The sequence below is a fragment of the Salvelinus namaycush genome, chromosome 28, assembly GCF_016432855.1.
Source record: "Salvelinus namaycush isolate Seneca chromosome 28, SaNama_1.0, whole genome shotgun sequence".
NCBI classification, from domain to species: domain Eukaryota; kingdom Metazoa; phylum Chordata; class Actinopteri; order Salmoniformes; family Salmonidae; genus Salvelinus; species Salvelinus namaycush.
Genome location: NC_052334.1, coordinates 41,083,592 through 41,103,258, shown reverse-complemented (window position 1 = coordinate 41,103,258; position 19,667 = coordinate 41,083,592). Strand labels below are relative to the sequence as shown.

The window sequence follows — 19,667 nt, the reverse complement described above, 5'->3', positions numbered from 1 at the left end:
GATGAAAGATCAGCAAAAGTAAGACCCAATTTATGATGTTATTTCATATATCTGTCGTGCATGTCAACTGGTCGTCGGCGCCCAAGTGTTTCTGGCTATTGTGGCTACGCTAATATAGCGCTACATTTTGTTTTCGCTGTAAAACATTTAATAAATCGGAAATATTGTCTGGAATCACAAGATGCCTGTCTTTCAATTGCTGCACACTATGTATTTTTCAGAAATGTTTTATGATGAGTAATTAGGTATTTGACGTTGGTGTCTGTAAATATTATGGCTGCTTTCGGTGCAATTTCTGATTGTAGCTGAAATGTGAACTATGATTTATACCTGAAATATGCAAATTTTTCGAACAAAACATATGCTATACATAAATATGTTATCAGACTGTCATCTGATGAAGTTTTTTCTTGGTTAGTGGCTATTTATTTCTTTATTTGGTCGAATTTGTGATAGCTAGTGATGGAGTAAAAAACTGATGGAGTAAGAAAAGTGGTGTCTTTTGCTAACGTGGTTAGCTAATAGATTTACATATTTTGTCTTCCCTGTAAAACATTTTAAAAATCGGACATGTTGGCTTGATTCACAAGATGTGTACCTTTCATATGCTGTATTGGACTTGTTAATGTGTGAAAGTTAAATATTTAAAAAAAAATATCTTTTGAATTTCGCGCCCTGCACTTGAGCTGGATGTTGTCATAAGTGTACCGGTGTCGGGCTGCAGCCATAACAGGTTAAGTCCACGATCAGCTCCTTTGTTTTGTTGACGTTGCATGAAAGGTTAATTTCCTGACACCACACTCCTAGGGCCCTAACCTCCTCCCTTTAGGCTGTCTCGTCATTTTTGGTAATCAAGCCTACTACTGTTGTGTCTTCTGCAAACTTGATGATTGAGTTGGAGGCGTACGTGGCCACGCAGACATGGGTGGACAGGGAGTACAGAAGGGGGCTGAGCACACACCCTTGTGTGGCCCCATTGTTGAGGATCAGCAAAGTGAAGCTGTTGCTTCCTACGTTCACCACCTGGGGGGCGGCCCGTCAGGAAGTCCAGGACCCAGTTCCACAGGGCGGGGTTCAGACCCAGGGCCCCAAGCTTAATGATGAGCTTGGAGGGTACTATGCTGACCTATAGTCAATGAACAGCATTCTTACATAGGTATTTCTCTTGTCCAGATGGGCTAGGGCAGCGTGCAATGCGATGGCGATTGCATCGTCTGTGAATCTATTGGGGCGGTAAGCAAATTGATGTGGGTCTAGGGTGTCAGGTAAAATAGAGGTGATATGATCCTTGACTAGTCTCTCAAAGCACTTCATGATGTCAGAAGTGAGTGCTACGGGGCAATAGTCATTTAGTTCAGTTACCTTTGCTTTCTTGGGTACAGGAACAATGGTGGCCATCTTGAAGCATGTGGGGACAGTAGACTGGGATAGGGAGAGATTGAACATGTCTGTAAACACTCCAGCCAGCTGGTCTGCGCATGCTCTGAAGACGCGGCTAGGGATGCAGTTTGGGCCGGCAGCTTTGAGAGGGTTAACACGCTTAAATGTCTTACTCACGTCGATCACGGAGAAGGAGAGCCCACAGTCCTTGCTAGCGGGCCGCGTTGGTGGCACTGTGTTATCCTCAAAGCGGGAGAAGAAGGTGTTTAGCTTGTCTGGAAACAAAATGTTGGTGTGCGCAATGTGGAATATACACAGCTGTGACTATAACCGAAGATAATTCTCTTGGGAGGTAATACGGTTGGCATTTGATTGTGAGGTATTCTAGGTCGGGTGAACGGATGTTTGCACTCACGAGACTCCCAGTTACACAATAAATGTTATTTTTGTTCGATAAATATTACTTTAATAACAAAACCTGCCATTTGGGTTGCGCGTTATATTAGGAAAACCACAGCCTCGTTCCGTTCGACGAAAATTCCAAAAAGTATCTGTAATGTTCGTAGAAACATGTCAAATGTTTTTTATAATCAATCCTCAGGTTGTTTTTAACATACGTAATCGATAATATTTCAACCGGACCGTAACCTATTCAATAAAAGAGAGAAAGAAAATGGAGAGCTACCCCTCTCGCGCGCAGGAACTAATCAAAGGACACCTGACTAGTTTTGAAAAATCTCGCTCATTTTTTCAAAATAAATCAAATCAAATTTTATTTGATAAAAGCCTGAAACTATGTCTAAAGCCTGGTCACAGCCCGAGGAAGCCTTTGGAAAAGGAATCTGGTTGATACCCCTTTAAATGGAAGAAAGACGGGAAATGAAACACAGATTAAAAATAAAAAATTAAAAAATCCCTTCCGGGTTAGATTTCCTCAGGTTTTCGCCTGCAAAATCAGTTTTGTTATACAGTGATCCCTCGCCACTTCGCGGTTCACTTATCGCGGATTCGCTATTTCGCGGATTTTCATAATGCATTTTTTTTTTTTTTTTGGTGCATTGTGCTCTGCATTCTGATTCGCTAAAAACTCACTCCCGCTTCTTGTATCAAAACATGCTACGAATTGTGCTATCATTTTGTCGTCTCGTGCAGTTATGTGTACGTACATAAAACAGCTTGGCAAATTTACATTAAGTTGGCCAAATTATCTTGTAATTTCGAACATCTCCTAAACCCATAATGTCGACGAAACGGCCTACACGTGAGTCACTGTATTTGTATACATGTAATAGTTGCTAATTGTAAAAAAAAAAAAAAGTTTTCTATTTCGCGGATTTCACTTATCGCGGGTCATTTTCGGAACGTAACCCCCGCGATAAACGAGGGATTACTGTACTCACATACAATATTTTGACAGTTTTGGAAACTTTGGAGTGTTTTCTATCCTAATCTGTAAATTATATGCATATTCTACGATCTGGACCTGAGAAATAGTCCGTTTACCTTGGGAATGTTATTTAAAAAAAATAATAATAATAATCTGACCCTAGCGTCAAGACCTTGATTGTACAATATTTGCACATTATTCTATAAAAAAATTATTGAAGCTCTGTCAAGTTGTTTCTTGATTAAATCAAATTGTATTGGTTACATGCGCCGAATACAACAGGTGTAGACCTTACAGTGAAATGCTTACTTACAAGCCCTTCACCAACAATGCAGTTTTAAGAAAAAGAAGTGTTAAATAAAATATAGATTAATTAAAATGTTTTATTAAAAATAATTAAAGAGCAGCAGTACAATAACAGTAGCGAGGCTATGCAGTTGAAGTCGGAAGTTTACATACACTTAGGTTGGAGTCATTAAAACTCGTTTTTCAACCACTCCACAAATGTCTTGTTAACAAACTATAGTTTTTGGCAAGTCGGTTAGGACATCAACTTTGTGCATGACACAAGTCATTTTTCCAACAATTATTTACAGACAAATTTCAGTGGGTCTGAAGTTACACGAAGTTGACTGTGCCTTTAAACAGCTTGGAGAATTGCAGAAAATGATGTCATGGCTTTAGAAGCTTCTAATAGACTAATTGACATCATTTGAGTCAATTGGAGGTCTACCTGTGGATGTATTTCAAGGCCTACCTTCAAACTCAGTGCCTCTTTGCTTGACATCATTGTTGGGAGCAATTTCCAAATGCCTGAAGGTACCACGTTCATCTTTACAAACAATAGTACGCAGGTATAAACACCATGGGACCACGCAGCTGTCTACCGCTCAGGAAGTAGACGCGTTCTGTCTCCTAGAGATGAACGTACTTTGGTGCGAAAAGTGCAAATCAATCCCAGAACAACAGCAAAGGACCTTGTGAAGATGCTGGAGGAAACAGGTACAAAAGTATCTATATCCACAGTAAAACCAGTCCTATATGGATATAACCTGAAAGTCCGCTCAGCAAGGAAGAAGCCACTGCTCCAAAACCGCCATAAAAAAGCCAGACTACGGTTTGCAACTGCATATGGGGACAAAGATTGTACTTTTTGGAGAAATGTCCTCTGGTCTGATGAAACAAAAATAGAACTGTTTGGCCATAATGACCATCGTTATGTTTGGAGGAAAAAGGGGGAGGCTTGCAAGCCGAAGAACACCATCCCAACCGGTATAAAATACAGTATATACATATGACATGAGTAATGTAAGTTAGGTAAACATTATTAAAATGGCATTGTATAAAGTGACTAGTGATCCATTTATTAAAGTGGCCAGTGATTGGGTGTCAATGTAGGCAGCAGCCTCTCACAAGCTGTTTTACAGTGTCTCGGCTTTGATGCACTTGTACTGAACTCGCCTTCTGGATGGTAGTGGTGTGAACAGGCAGGTTGTTGTCCTTGATTATCTTTTTGGCCTTCCTGTGACATCGGGTGCTAAGTTCGTAATTTTACAATTGTATTCGTATTTACATACGGCATACAAGTTTGTTATTAAGGCACATGAAAGATGGCATTTCAGAAGAAGAAAATAATTTTGATTAAAAAAAGGTTACGTTCAAATGGTTCTCCTGTGAAGTGTGTGGGGAGCATTAAGCCAGGGAGACAGCCAACCTAACGTATGCATTGAATTACCGCTACTACTTGTGCTTAAGAGAACCCAATATATTATTCAGTCTCAAATCTAGGCAGGGCGCAGAAACAAAGGAAAGTGCTCTCAGCAGAAAAGGAAAATTAACTTCTAATAAACTTACATCTAATAAACTTAGATTGGGGTATAAAACACAACAGTGAAAATAGACAGAAACTGAACACACACACGCGCTTGATTTTTCTAGCCTTTTTTTTTCTATTTTCCCTAACTCCTAACCCTAATTGTAACCCTTGCCCTAACTCCTAATTTTAAGATAGCTTTTGTCCTCGTGGGGATGTGGGAAATGTCCCCACAAGGATAGAAGAACAAGACCCCTCACACACACACACACACACACACACCCAAACCCCCCTCCAAAGCCTCTCAATAAGCTCTGTTCTCCCCTCTCTACCCCAACATGTAGGTACCCTGGACGTGTGGCTGAGGGTGAAGAGCATCGCCTCTGTGGACACTAAGGTCTGGAGCCTGATTGGGAACCAGGGTCCTGACTGGAACCAGGCCAACATCATTGTCAACCCCAGCGGACCCTTCCAGGTAAGGCCGTCCACGAGCATGCCCGGACAAAAATGTACCTTATTGACAAAATATTCCAATGACTGCTTTAGATTCAATCGGCATTCTGGAAAAACGTTCATTTGAAAGTTTTCTCGAACTTGAGAGTCGAGAAACTTTCACAGCACATTGTAGGGGGATGACTACTAATGTAAAAAATGAAATCAAAAACAATTCTGACACAAGGTTTGCTCACACTTTATTTGGATAGTCCGGATTGTCCAAATATAGTTTTACCCAAGGTTTTTACAGGACGCCGATGATTTATGATGAGAATGGGTATTCCACAGAATGTTCAGTGCTTTATTGTACAAAATAAAGTGATTTGTAAACAAAAACAAATAGCAAAGATTTGCAAAAATTTAAATATGTTTTACCAAATGCAGTCGTCCTGCCCATCCCTGGTCATGAGTAAGCCTGATATTCCTGGTTGGCACGCTATGGAGGTCCACTCGGCTCCACAGGAGCCTCAGTTGCACTTTACTCCCACTCATCCCTATGGAGGTCAGGCGTGCTGAAGCGCTGACTCAGTGTGCGGTGTGTGTAGTGTGCAGTGATTACCGCTCAGAGCTCCATCTCATCTCCCCAGGTCCCCTGTTTGTGCTGAGTCAAGTCTATATAGCGTGTGTGTGTGTGTGTGTGTGTGTGTGTGTGTGTGTGTGTGTGTGTGTGTGTGTGTGTGTGTGTGTTTGTGTTTGTGTTTGTATATGTGTGTGTGTGTGTGTGTGTGTGTGTGTGTGTGTGTGTACATCTGGGTCATTGTAAGAGTTTGGATATACAGCTCTTATGTATAGGTACACATGTGTTTGAATGTGTGTATTTACAGTAGAGGAACATGCACATATTGGTTTGCCAGTCAGCAACCTGCTAGTTGGAATATGGCAGAATACAAACAAAGTAGTCATTCCTTCCGCAAGACAATCAAACAGGCAAAACGTCAGTATAGAGAAAAAGTTGAGTTGCAATTCACCGGCTCAGACACGAGACGTATGTGGGAGGGTCTACAGACAATCACGGACTACAAAAGAAAAACTAGCCATGTCGCGAACACCGACGTCTTGCTTCCGGACAAGCTAAACACCTTCTCTGCCCACTTTGAGGATAACACAGTGCCAATGACGCGGCCCGCTACCAAGGACTGTGGGTTCTCCTTCTCCGTGGCCGACGTGAGTAAGACATTTAAACGTGTTAACCCTAGCAAGGCTGCGGGCCCAGAAGGCATCCCTAGCCGCGTCCTCAGAGCATGTGCAGACCAGCTGGCTGGTGTGTTTACGGACATATTCAGTCTCTCCCTATCCCAGTCTGCTGTCCCCATCATTGTTCCTGTACCCAAGAATACAAAGGTAACTGAACTAAATGAGAGAACTAAATGAGAGACCAGTCAAGGATCATATCACCTCCATCTTACCTGTCACCCTAGACCCACTTCAATTTGCTTACCGCCCCAATATGTCCACAGACGATGCAATCGGCATCACGCTACACACTGCCCTATCACATCTGGACAAGAGGAATACCTATGTAAGAATGCTGCTCATTGACTATAGCTCAGCATTCAACACTATATTACCCTCCAAGTTCATATTTAAGCTCGAGGCCCTGCGTCCGAACCCCGCCCTGTGCAACTTGGTCCTGGACTTCCTGAGGGGCCACCCCAGGTGGTGAAGGTAGGAAACAACACCTCCACTTCGCTGATCCTCTACACTGGGGCCCCACAAGGGTGTGTTCTCAGCCCTCTCCTGTACTGCTTGTTCACCCACGACTGCATGGCCACTGAAAAACAGCTTATATCTAAATGGCCATCAGACTGTTAAATAGCCATCACTAGCACAGAGAGGCTGCAGCCTATATACACAGACTTAAAATTATTGGCCACTTTAATAAATGGTACACTAGTCACTTTACATATCTTGCATTACTCATCTCATATGTACAGTTGAAGTCGGAAGTTTACATACACCTTAGCCAAATCCATTTAAACTCAGTTTTTCACAATTCCTGACATTTAATTCTAGTAAAAAATGCCCTGTCTTAGGTCAGTTAGGATCACCACTTTATTTTAAGAATGTGAAATGTCAGAATAATAGTAGAGAGAGTTATTTATTTTTATTTGGCCATTGGCCCAGTTTTGTTGCAAGAAATTCTAATTGGTCAACCACAGGCTAGGGCTGGGTTATAAACTACATCCTGTCCCTTTGTTCTGTGGAGAGAATCACAGGAGAGAATCATTGGAGAGCATCACTGAGGGCAGAGGAGTGATTTGTCCTATTTGAATAAACCAATTTTCTTCCCCCTCATTTGCTTTGTGGTCGGTGTTATTAAAGAAGAACATCAACTACTAACAATATCAAACATTGGGAATCATTTATCAAGGACTTGACAAACAATACTACCTAAACCATCTAAACTGGAACAACCATCTCTGTAAAAGATGCAATAAGTCCAACCCCTTACAGATTAGTGATGAGAATTCTGAGTCTTTTCTGTGAGCCGACTCATTTTGCTACATTCACGTAAAAGAGTGGCTCACAAACAGCTCTTAGTTAATGATGCTTCAGAATCGACCTAGAACCAATGTATATCCCAAAAGGTAGGCAGATCGTGAAACGTTGTTCAAATACATTTTGACCTGGCCAAATTATTAGACACTCACAATTATAATGCCTTTTTTTTTTTTTACGCAATGAAAAAAAATCAGTACGGTCCAGACGCACTCTCCATGTTATTTATTGTTTCTGCAGTGAGAATTCACCCTCTTTAGAGAATTATTTTGTAACTTATCTGCAGAAAACGCCTTGTTTTGAGCTCAAAAAGCAGTGGTAGCAGTATCCAAATGTATGGGTCTTTCACTGATGGGATTCGGTTCCTGACGTTCATCAAAAAGATGCGTTCAAAAAGAGCTGGTCGTTCGCGAACGACCCTTCACTATTACAGATTGGATTAGTTTAGAAAAGTTGTACCTTTTGTATAGTATAATCAATGAATCAATGTGCATGCAGAAACATCGATACTAGAACATTCTAAAACTCAACCTGCAACACAGCATTCAGGGAGGAATGATAATGAGCACCCTCTCATGTCTTTTTCACTCTGAGAGAGTTAACTGAAATACAACAAAGCCACGCAGTGTTGATCCCACTGTGAATAAAATAACACTTATTTTCGTCGCCGCGTGGTGAAAATGTTAATCCCACTGGTGTTAACCCCACTGGAATCAACACTCAGTTATAACACTCACAACACTTTTTACCTTAACACCAACACTTGCAAATTTCCTGTGCATGCGCGTGTGCAAAGTGTGCATGTATCTGCATGCACACAAGCCTGTGTGTGTGCGCCTGTGGGTGTGTGTCATAGGGAGCTGAGCCAGACTTTAGGGACAGCCCTGTTCTACTGCTACACATGTATCCCCTCCAGCAGGAGAAAACAAAGTGAGGAGAGCATAGTAATTTAGACAGACACGCACACAGCCCCACTTACAGATGTTTACACAAGCTTTCAAAATCTCACACAGATACCCCAATCTTTACAAATATAAACCACACACATCAATAACAACCACACACCACATAGACAAAGGCATACAAACGTGCACAAACACACATGCACACACACGCACACAGCTTTATAGCTGTTTAATTCATGGGGCCTTGGCAGCTCTCTTTCCCTCTTCCCTCTCAATCCTCTCCCTCTCTCTTCACACTCATGTCTCTCTCAATCTTCTCCGTTTCACCTCTCTTGCTCTCTCTCTCTCGTAGCCATAGTGCGTGTGTGTTTATTTGTGTTGGTGCTTGTGTGTGTGCGTGCATGTGTTTCTGTGTGTGTGTGTGTCTATTCACAGCCCCTGGTAAGGCTTGTCTCCCCTATAATAAATCAGGCTTGTACTGTCGGCAAGCGTTGGCCTCTGCCTATTAGATGAGGGGATTTACGCGAAAGAGCTATGGAAGTGAACACATGAATAAAAATGAATACCAAGACCTGGCCCGACTAGACACACAAGCACACACACATATGCACACAAGGACAAAGGTGTGTGAGGTGTGTGTGTGTGTGTGTTCGTGTGCATTTATAGCGGTGTGACTAATACCATTGAGTATAATTGGACATTGTGTGAATGGGCTCTTTTCCTCGACACCACCTGTCCGCCCACCCACGGCCCTTTGGCCAATTAGCCTAGCCACCCCTCCGTCCTTCTTCCCCCTCGCGGACAAGTCAAATGAAGATCCCTCGCAAACGAGTAGACCGGCCACATCTATCAGAGTCTCACCCCTTCACTCCCTCCATCCCTGTCAAAACCTCCTCTCCAGGCATTCTTTATTTATTCAAAGGAGTCCCTCGTTCAAAAGGAGTGTATTCTGGGATTCAATTAGAGAATAGCAGCGAGATAGCCGCGCCGTCCACCTTTCTGCTAAATTGGAAAAAAGAGAGAGTGGTCAGAGAGCTGGTAGTTGATGAGCCCCTGGTCAACTGTGGGCCAAGAGGCTGTGTGGCGTTTTGTCCTTATATGGACGAGTGCACGTGGCGGGGGTTGTCCTGTGGTGCCTTAATTGCAACCTGTAGGGATGCAACCATAAGAAGCATACACTCACAGCGATGGATAGTTTAAAAATGGACACGCACAGAAATATCGAGGCACTCTAACACACACGAGCCAGAGTATACACTAACACCAATGAGTGCACGTTGCCTCACACTCAATATGCCGCAATCATTCGCCATGGATATGCAGTATCCCTGTTTTGTTTTCTCATTAAGAGAATTAAGAATGGATTACCCACCAGTCTGAAGTGAATGCTATTATGTGAAAGTGTACTCTCCTTGTTGCTGTGGTGGTTGGTGTGGTTTCCTTTTTTCTCCAAATGGAATACGCTCTATCTTTGATTAGCTCGGTGCGATGGGGTTTGGGGCTACAACTTTCCACAGTAATTAAGCTGTCAATCAAAACCAATGTCTTCTGGGTAAAGATGGAGAGCCGAACTGAAACTTTTCCTAACAGGTGGCCAGGGTATATAAGCCACTGCCCATTGCTTACGCCACAATATCTGGCCTTGTTTTATTTTAGGACGTTTGTTATTTTTTCAAATGGCTTCATAACATGACCTTAGAGTAAACTCTGTCACTCTTTTTCATTTTGTTGTAAAGAGAGAAGTCAGGATAGGGTTTTGGAAAGTGACAAAATGTAAAAGAAAACTTAAAAAAAAAAAAACATTATTCTGAGTGGTAAATCACTTGTAGGTAGGTCTATGTAATACTTGGCAGCAATTTTGCACAATACTTTGGTGGTATTGGCAATGTAAGTGGAAGTTCATTTTCTATGGAAAGCCAAGTTATTCTCTTTTTAAAGTCTGTTTTTCCCTTTCCCTGTCCAGGTGGTGTTTCAGGCCATTCGGGGATCGGGCTACGAAGGCGACATTGCCATCGATGATGTATCAGTCACCAAAGGGAAATGCAAGCAGGAGAATTCCGTTTCCAACACAGGTATGTCACAATATTACTGTAGGTGTAGGGGGAAGTTGCCCCTTGACGCAGATCTTAGGTCAGAATCTGTCTATTAATCTCACCAACTCACTAAAGGCAGACACAGTCTATCACATTCTCACCATTACAAACCAAACACAGTATAGGAAGAAACTGTTCAGTTTCACCCAGACATTGTTGAGAGCTTGCCCTTTCAGAGACGTTGGCCTTTTCCCAAAGCTATACTCTATGATGTATGGTTACTTTGAAAATGTAATATGCAATAAATAAACGCTTTCTGCAACAGGTGGATGAATTTACAAATTGCTTTAAGATTTGGGGAAACCAGAAAAAGAGGGATAGAAGGGGGGAATATAGTTACCCAATAGTTAACGAGAAAGCAGAGACCCTAATAATGGAAACTGGTGGCAGAATGATATTAATGAGGAGAGAGATTTAAGGCGTTAGAGAGAAGGCGAGAGAGCAAGAGATTAAGAAAGACAAAGTGAGGAGAACGAATTGCAGAAGACATGTGGCATAATAATAGTAATGGGGGGGAAGAGCCGGCACTAAATTGATTTGAAGCTGCCCCTGACCTCAAGCGCATTCTGGGAAATAGAGATAGAGAACCATTAACATTTTGTTTGTAAATGAATGGGGGATCTTGGGAAATGGTCAATTATAAAAGATAAAGCTACTGTACTATCACAATATCGAGGGATCAAGTTAGACATACTGTAGACTATAATTTGGGAAAGAAAGTGGTGTGGTACAGTGTTGACATCTGTGTATTTTTACCACTCATGAGGGTGCCCACGTTAATATTTTCAACACTTATGGGTGTGCCCAACATAGCTGAAGGCACATGCATTCCCCCACAGATCAACTGGGGAGGTACTATAACTTCGGCGAGACAAGCGGCCTGACTATCCAACACATTACAAACCTCTGTGCATTGGGTCCCTTCCTTACGAAAAGCAACAGGCCAAGACAACCAAAACAAATCAAGAGACATCGGTGGGTCAGTAAATAATTAACGAGAAAACCACTCTACCTCCCCCAAAACACCTCATCTGAGATAGCAGCGAAAGAGACGAGAGCTAGTGGGGAAGAAGGGAGTTATAGCAGAGATCCTAAAGGAATACAGTGAATTATTGATGGAGGGTGTAAACAGGAATCTAGGCTACGCTAGCCCGTGTGGTTGACGCAGTGGTGCAGCTGTTTTTGGATTTATTTTTATTTTAGTTGGCAAGTCAGTTCAGAACAAATTCTTGTTTACAATGACGGCCTATCCCAGCCAAACCCAGATGACACTGGGCCAATTGTGCGCCGCCCTGTGGGACTCCCAATCACAGCCAGATGTGATACAGCCTGGATTTCAACCAGGGACTGTATTGACACCTCTTGCACAGAAATGCAGTGCCTTAGACCACTGTGCCGCTCAGGAGCACAGATAGATTAGCTGAGACAGATGAGCTATTATTGGTTAGAGGAGATTGGGTAGAGGAAATATGCAGCCCACACACCTGGGCAACCTGTATGTATAAGCAGACGCAACAATGAAGAATGATATATGTGGGTAAAACAATATAGGTTGGTTTGTTGGACATACAGTAGATTAAGCCTAGTCCTGGACTATGAAACATGTTCAACAGAGATGCTCTATTTATATAGGGCCAGTTTCCAAAACACATAATTTGCCTAGTCCTGGACTAAAGTATATAACTACTGAACAAAAATATAAATGCAACATGTAATGTGTTGGTCCCATGTTTCATGAGCTGAAATAAAAGATCCCAGAAATTTTCCATACACACAAAAATATATCCCTGTTAGTGAGCAGTTCTCCTTTGCCAAGATAATCCACCTGACAGGTGTGGCATATCAAGAAGCTGATTAAACAGCAGGATCATTACACAGGTGCACCTTGTGCTGGGGACAATAAAAGGCCACTCTAAATTGTGCAGTTTTGTCACACAACAAAATGCCACTAATGTCTCAAGTTTTGAGGGAGCGTGCAATTTGCATACTGACTACAGGAAATTCCACCAGAGCTGTTGCCAGTGAATTTTATGTTAATTTCTCTAACTTAAGCCTCCTCCTAAGTCATTTTAGAGAATTGTTCAGTTGGTCCAACTGGCCTCACAACCGCAGACCACGTGTATGGCGAGTGGTTTGCTGATGTCAATGTTGTAAACAGAGTGCCCCATGGTGGCGGTGGGGTTCTGGTATGGGCAGTGGCTTGCGAAAGTATTCACCCTCCTTAGCATTTTTCCAATTTTGTTGCCTTACAAACTGGAATTAAAATAGATTTTTGTTCGTATCATTTGATTTACAAAACATGCCTACCACTTTGAAGATGCAAGAAATAAGACAAGAAAACACAAAACCTGAGTTTGCATAACTATTTACCCTCCCAAAGTCAATATTATGTTGAGCCACCTTTTGGCAGCAATTACAGCTGCAAGTCTATTGGGGTATGTCTCTATAAGTTTGGCACATCTAGCCACTGGGATTTTTGCCCATTCTTCAAGGCAAAACTGCTCCAGCTCCTTCAAGTCGGATGGGTTTCACTTGTGTACAGCAATCTTAAAGTCATACCACAGATTCTCAATTGGATTGAGGTCTGGGCTTTGACTAGGCCATTCCAAGACATTTAAATGTTTCCCCTTAAACCACTTGAGTGTTGCTTTAGCAGTATGCTTAGGGTTATTGTCGTGCTGGTAGGTGAACCTCTGTCCCAGTCTCAAATCTCTGGAAGACTGAAACAGGTTTCCTCAAGAATTTCCCTGTATTTAGCGCCATCCATCATTCGTTCAATTCTGACCAGTTTCCCAGTCCCTGCCGATATAAAAACATCCCCACAGCATGATACTGCCAATACCATGCTTCACTATGGGGATGGGGAGAGGTGTTTGGTTTGCGCCAGACATAGCGTTTATCTTGATGGCCAAAAGGCTCAAATTTTGTCTCATCTGACCAGAGTACCTTCTTCCATATGTTTGGGGAGTCTCCCACATGCCTTTTGGCAAACACTTTTAAGCAATGGCTTTTTTCTGGCCACTCTTCTGTAAAGCCCAGCTCTGTGGAGTGTACGACTTAAAAAGCGGTCCTATGGACAGATACTCCAATCTCCGCTGTGGAGCATTGCATCTTCTTCAGGATTATCTTTGGTCTCTTTGTTTCTTCTCTGATTAATGCCCTTCTTGCCTGGTCCGTGAGTTTGTGGGTGGCCCTCTCTTGGCAGGTTTGTTGTGGTGCCATAGTCTTTCTATTTTTTTCTAATGGATTTAAATGGTGCTCCATGGGATGTTCAAAGTTTCGGATATTTTTATATGACCCAACCCTTATCTGTACTTCTCCACAACTTTGTCCCTGACCTGTTTGGAGAGCTCCTTGGTCTTCATGGTGCTGCTTGCTTGGTGGTGCCCCTTGCTTAGTGGTGTTGCAGACTCTTGGGCCTTTCAGAACAGGTGTATATATACTGAGATCATGTGACACTTAGATTGCACACAGGTGGACATTATTTAACTAATTATGTGACTTCTGAAGGTAATTGGTTGCTCCAGAACTTATTTAGGGGCTTTATAGCAAAGGGGCTGAATACATATGCATGCACCACTTTTCCATTTGTTCTTTTTTTGAATTTGTTGAAACGAGTAATTTTTTTCCTTTCACTTCACCAATTTGGACGATTTTGTATATGTCCATTACATGAAATCCAAATAAAAATCCATTTAAATTACAGGTTATAATGCAACAAAATAGGAAAACCGCCAAGGGGGATGAATACTTTTGCAAGGCACTGTACGGACAACGAACACAATTGCATTTTATTGATGGCAATTTGAATGCACAAAAATACCGTGGCGAGATCCTAAGGCCCATTATGAGGCCCAGTTTCTTGAAGGTATCTCTGACCGACAGATGTATAAATGTCATGTGAAATCCATAAATTAGGGCCTATAATGAATTTTTATCAATTGACTGATTTCCTCATATGAACTGTAACTCAGTAAAATCAAAGAAATTGTTGCATGTTGCATTTATATTTTTGTTCAGTAATACCATTTCAATGGAGATTCTTCACTGATAATGATTTTTAGTCGAGGCTAAATCTGTGTCTGGGAAAGTGGCCAATATTGTTGGCCCCATATAGACTACCAGTCAAAAGGTTGGACAAATCTACTCCTGCCACTTGGGCTTCCGAGTAGTGCTGCATCTCAGTGCAAGAGGAGTCACCACAGTCCCTAGTGTGAATCCAGGCTGTATCACATCCGGTAGTGATTGGGAGTCCCATAGGGGCGCAATTGGCCCAGCATCATCCGGGGTAGGCCGTCATTGTAAAATAAGAATTTGTTCTTATTTTTTTTGTTCTTAATAACCTGTTTGGGCGGCAGCCCGACACCGGTACACTTATGACAACATCCAGCTCAAGTGCAGGGCGCGAAATTCAAAATATATATTTTTTAAATATTTAACTTTCACACATTAACAAGTCCAATACAGCATATGAAAGGTACACATCTTGTGAATCAAGCCAACATGTCCGATTTTTAAAATGTTTTACAGGGAAGACAAAATATGTAAATCTATTAGCTAACCACGTTAGCAAAAGACACCACTTTTCTAACTCCATCAGTTTCTTACTCCATCACTAGCTATCACAAATTCGACCAAATAAAGATATAAATAGCCACTAACCAAGAAAAAACTTCATCAGATGACAGTCTGATAACATATTTATGTATAGCATATGTTTTGTTCGAAAAATTTGCATATTTCAGGTATAAATCATAGTTCACATTTCAGCTACAATCTTGTGATTCCAGACAATATTTCCGATTTATTAAATGTTTTACAGCGAAAACAAAATGTAGCGCTATATTAGCGTAGCCACAATAGCCAGAAACACTTGGGCGCCGACGGCCAGTTCACATGCACGACAGATATTAGAAATAGCATTATAAAATGTTTCTTACTTTTGGTGATCTTTCGTCAGAATGTTGGACAAGGTGTTCTTTGTCCAGAAAAGTCGTTGTTTTGAACTGGAACGGCAAATTCCCCTCTTCATTTAGCATGGGCACTTGCCAAGTGCTACATATATCTCCAACGTAATCAAAGTCAGAGAACGGATCACGGCAAAACTCCCGAAAAAATTTCAATAATCTGATTAAACTATATTGAAAAAACATACTTTACGATGATATGGACACATGTATCAAAAAAAATCTAAGACGGAGAAGTTATTCGTTCATAACAACAGCTAAAAAGAAGCCAAATCCATGTCCCCTTTGCGCGCTCCAGAAACCGGAAGTGGACGGTCACGTCAAAGAAATAGCTTTTATTCCACCTTAGACCAAGATAAACACAATTTTTTTTCTCTCACCACCTCTTGACCAACCAGGGGAAGGTGTATGAAATGTACGTAGGCTCTTACGTCTTATGCCCATGTATAGGCAAGAAGTTGAACAGAGCATCGATTTCTGACATTTCACTTCCTGGTCAGGAAAAGTGCTGCAGAAGGAGTTCTGTTTCACTCAGAGAAATAATTCCAACGGTTTTAGAAACTAGAGAGTGTTTTCTATCCAATAATAATAATAATATGCATATTGTACGAGCAAGAATTGAGTACGAGGCCGTTTGAAATGGGCACGATTTAACTGGCTACTCAATACTTTCCCTTGCAGCCATAAGAGGTTGCCTTCAACCCCCCGCCAAGGGGGTTGAAGGCAGACCAGCAGAAAGATAAACATTATCGGAGAGCAGAGATACAGGCGACAGCTGATGCATTGGTCCAGAGCCAGGCGGCATTGGCCGGAGAGACAGGCGGAGAATGAAGCGTTGAAGAGGGCGAGGAACGAGATGGAGTCACAATCCATGCCAGGCACACCTGTGAGCTCTGGAACTCCACCTCCAACAGGCAGAGTCAACATACGTCAGGTCGTCGGTTCACCCTGACATTTCCATTCCACTTCTGACAACAGAACTTGACAAACTGCTCACCAGGCACAGCAAGGACCAAGGATGTGTAACTGAAGAGAGATACCACAAGTAGACACAGAATACCAACTGGGATGGATCCCGAGGCAAATGTGGCTTACCAGTGAACCTCCGGGTGTTCATCATTAATACTGTGTCTCAGAAGTTTCTGTCCATGACTGATGCAGAGTTAATGAATACTTGAGGTAACAGAGAAAGTCTGGATATGGACTGCTCTCCCTTATGTAAGGAATTAGGCTCTTTACCATGATTACTATGAACTCTAGGCTATGTTTACTTGTCAGACTGCACAGTAGCCTAACAAACATACGCATTTTGAAATAGTAAAAACTAAAAAATATAATTCTGTAACATATTTCTACCAGATAGATCCTGTGTTTTTGGTTGATGGCCAATATTAAAAACAGTAAAATGCATTTGTGAATTGAATCGCTTTATTGTTTAATTAATTAAGGCTGCTTTCTCTTCTCTGTGCTGGAGTTTTTCTAAGAATAAAGTAGGCTAAATATGCATAAATAAGGCAACAAATTGTTGCTTACTGAAACTCCCAAAGTCATCCAATTGTTATAAACATATTTATGCAACGTTTGGTGAAGTGGATCTCCGACATCTATTAAAGACTCACTCCCCAACTGAATAATGAGGAAATTAGCAAATGTCATTCAATTGTTATAATAGGATTTGAAACAATAGCCTACCCGTGTGTGGTCAACTATTTCAGCACCTTTTGTGCTTCCCTGGGGACTGGTCTTGATAATTCAATGAGATTTTTATTTTCACTGAATCTCTGTTTGGGTTTTGGTTTGCCTACAATTAGGGTGTGGAAATGTTAGGATTCACTGGCAGTCACTTAGTAGCCTACTCCCGACCGGTCACGCTGTACAGCGCCATATTTTCCTAACCCATTTTCTTGGAATAGAAGCACCATAATATTAAGCAAATTAATTAAGCAAAATTTCTTAAAATCAATCCCATATACTAAGCTCGTACATAAAACGTTTTAAATTCTCTAGTACAGCCAATATTAAAAACAGTCAAATGCTTCTCAAAGATTAGCATTAACTAGCATTAATTGCAACAATGGCTGACACTTAAATAACGTGTCATAGAATTCTGCGGCAGCCCTCAAGGTGTGCTGCAGTACGACGCAAATTTTAAAGGAAGAACCACTGTACTTCATGTTTGAGTTTTTGCTTGTATGTAGGAATCAGCAGGATAGAGGTATGGTCAGATTTGCCAAATGGAGGGCGAGGAAGAGCTTTGTATTTATCCTCTTCCTGGGGTCCAGTAAAATTAAGGCAGTTTCTACAATTTTAAAAACATTACAATACATTCAATGATTTCACAACACACTGTGTGCACTCAGGCCCCTACTCCACCACTACCACATATCTACAGTACAAAATCCATGTGTACGTGTGTGTATAGTGCATATGTTATCGTGCGTGTTTGTGTATGCATGTGTCTGTGCCTATGTTTGTGTTGCTTCACAGTCCCTGCTGTTCCATAAGGTGTTTTTTAAATCTAACTTTACTGCTTGCATCAGTTACTTGATGTGGAATAGAGTTCCATGTAGTCATGGCTCTATGTAGTACTGTGCGCCTCCCATAGTCTGTTCTGGACTTTGAAGAGAACTGTGAAGAGACCTCTGTTGCATGTCTTGTGGGGTATGCATGGGTGTCCGAGCTGTGCGCCAGTAGTTCAAACAGACAGCTCGGTTCATTCAACATGTCAATACCTCTCATAAATACAAGCAGTAATGAAGTCAATCTCTCCTCCACTTTGAGCCAGGAGAGATTGGTATGCATATTATTAATATTGGCTCTCTGTGTACATCTAAGGGCCAGCCATGCTGCCCTTTTCTGAGCCAATTGCAATTTTCCTAAGTCCTTTATTGTGACACCTGACCACACAACTGAACAGTAGTCCAGGTGCGACAAAACTAGGGCCTGTAGGACCTGCCCTGTTGATAGTGCTGTTAAGAAGGTAGAGCAGCGCTTTATTATGGGCATATTATCCCCATCTTAGCTACTGTTGTGTCAATATGTTTTGCCAATGACGGTTTACTCCAAGCAGTTTAGTCACCTCAACTTGCTCAATTTCAACATTATTTATTACAAGATTCAATTGAGGTTTAAGGTTTAGTGAATGATTTGTCCCAAATATAATGATTTTAGTTTTAGAAATATTTAGGACTAACTTATTCCTTGCAACCCACTCTGAAACTAACTGCATCTCTTTGTTAAATGTTGCAGTCATTTCAGTCGCTGTAGTAGCTGACATGTACAGTGTTGAGTCATCCGCAAATATAAACACTCTGGCTTTCCTCAAAGCCAGTGACATGTCATTATTAAAGATTGAAAAAAGTAATGGGCCTAGACAGCTGTCCTGGGTAATTTCTGATTCTACCTGGATTATGTTGGAGAGGCTTCCATTAAAGAACACCCTCTGTGTTCTGTTAGACAGGTAACTCTTTATCCACAGTATAGCAGGGGGTGTAAAGCCATAACACATACGTTTTTCCAGCAGCAGACTATGATCGATAATGTCAAAAGCCGCACAGAAGTCTAACAAAACAGCCCCCACAATATGAAAAAAAAACACCATAACACTGTCACACCCTGATCTGGTTCACCTGTCCTTGAGATTGTCTCCACCCCCTCCAGGTGTCGCTTATTATCCCCAATGTATATATCCCTTTGTTTCCTGTCTCTCTGTGCCAGTTCGTCTTGTTTGCCAAGCCAACCAGCGGTTTTCCTTGCTCCTATTTGAGTAGCAGCAGTGTAAAAAAAAAGGAGGGGAGGTCAATGCATATAGTCCTGGTAGCCATTTGATTAATTGTTCAGTAGTCTTATGGTATGGGAGTAGAAGTTGCTAAGGAGCCTTTGAGACCTAGATTTGGCGCTCTGGTACCGCTTGCCGTGTGGTATCAGAGAGCACAGTCTATGACTAGGGTGGCTGGACTATTTAACAATTTTTTGGGCCTTCCTCTGACACCGCCTGGTATAGAGGTCCTGAATGGCAGAAAGCTTAGCTCCGGTGATGTGCGTGGCTGTATGCACTACCCTCTGTAGTACCTTGCGGTCTGAGGCCGAGCAGTTGTCTTACCAGGCAGTGATGCAACCCGTCAGGAT

At 41.8% G+C, this 19,667-nt stretch overlaps 1 protein-coding gene across 1 annotated transcript in view; it reads left to right on the top strand.

Annotated features, from left to right (window-relative positions):
• LOC120023365 (MAM domain-containing glycosylphosphatidylinositol anchor protein 1-like) overlaps positions 1–19,667 on the top strand; it is a 246,431-nt gene that overhangs the window by 221,939 nt on the left and 4,825 nt on the right. Inside the window, exons 16-17 of the mRNA XM_038967372.1 lie at positions 4,925–5,055; positions 10,443–10,551. Coding sequence (XP_038823300.1) covers positions 4,925–5,055; positions 10,443–10,551 — 240 coding nt within the window. The remainder of the gene's footprint in view (positions 1–4,924; positions 5,056–10,442; positions 10,552–19,667) is intronic.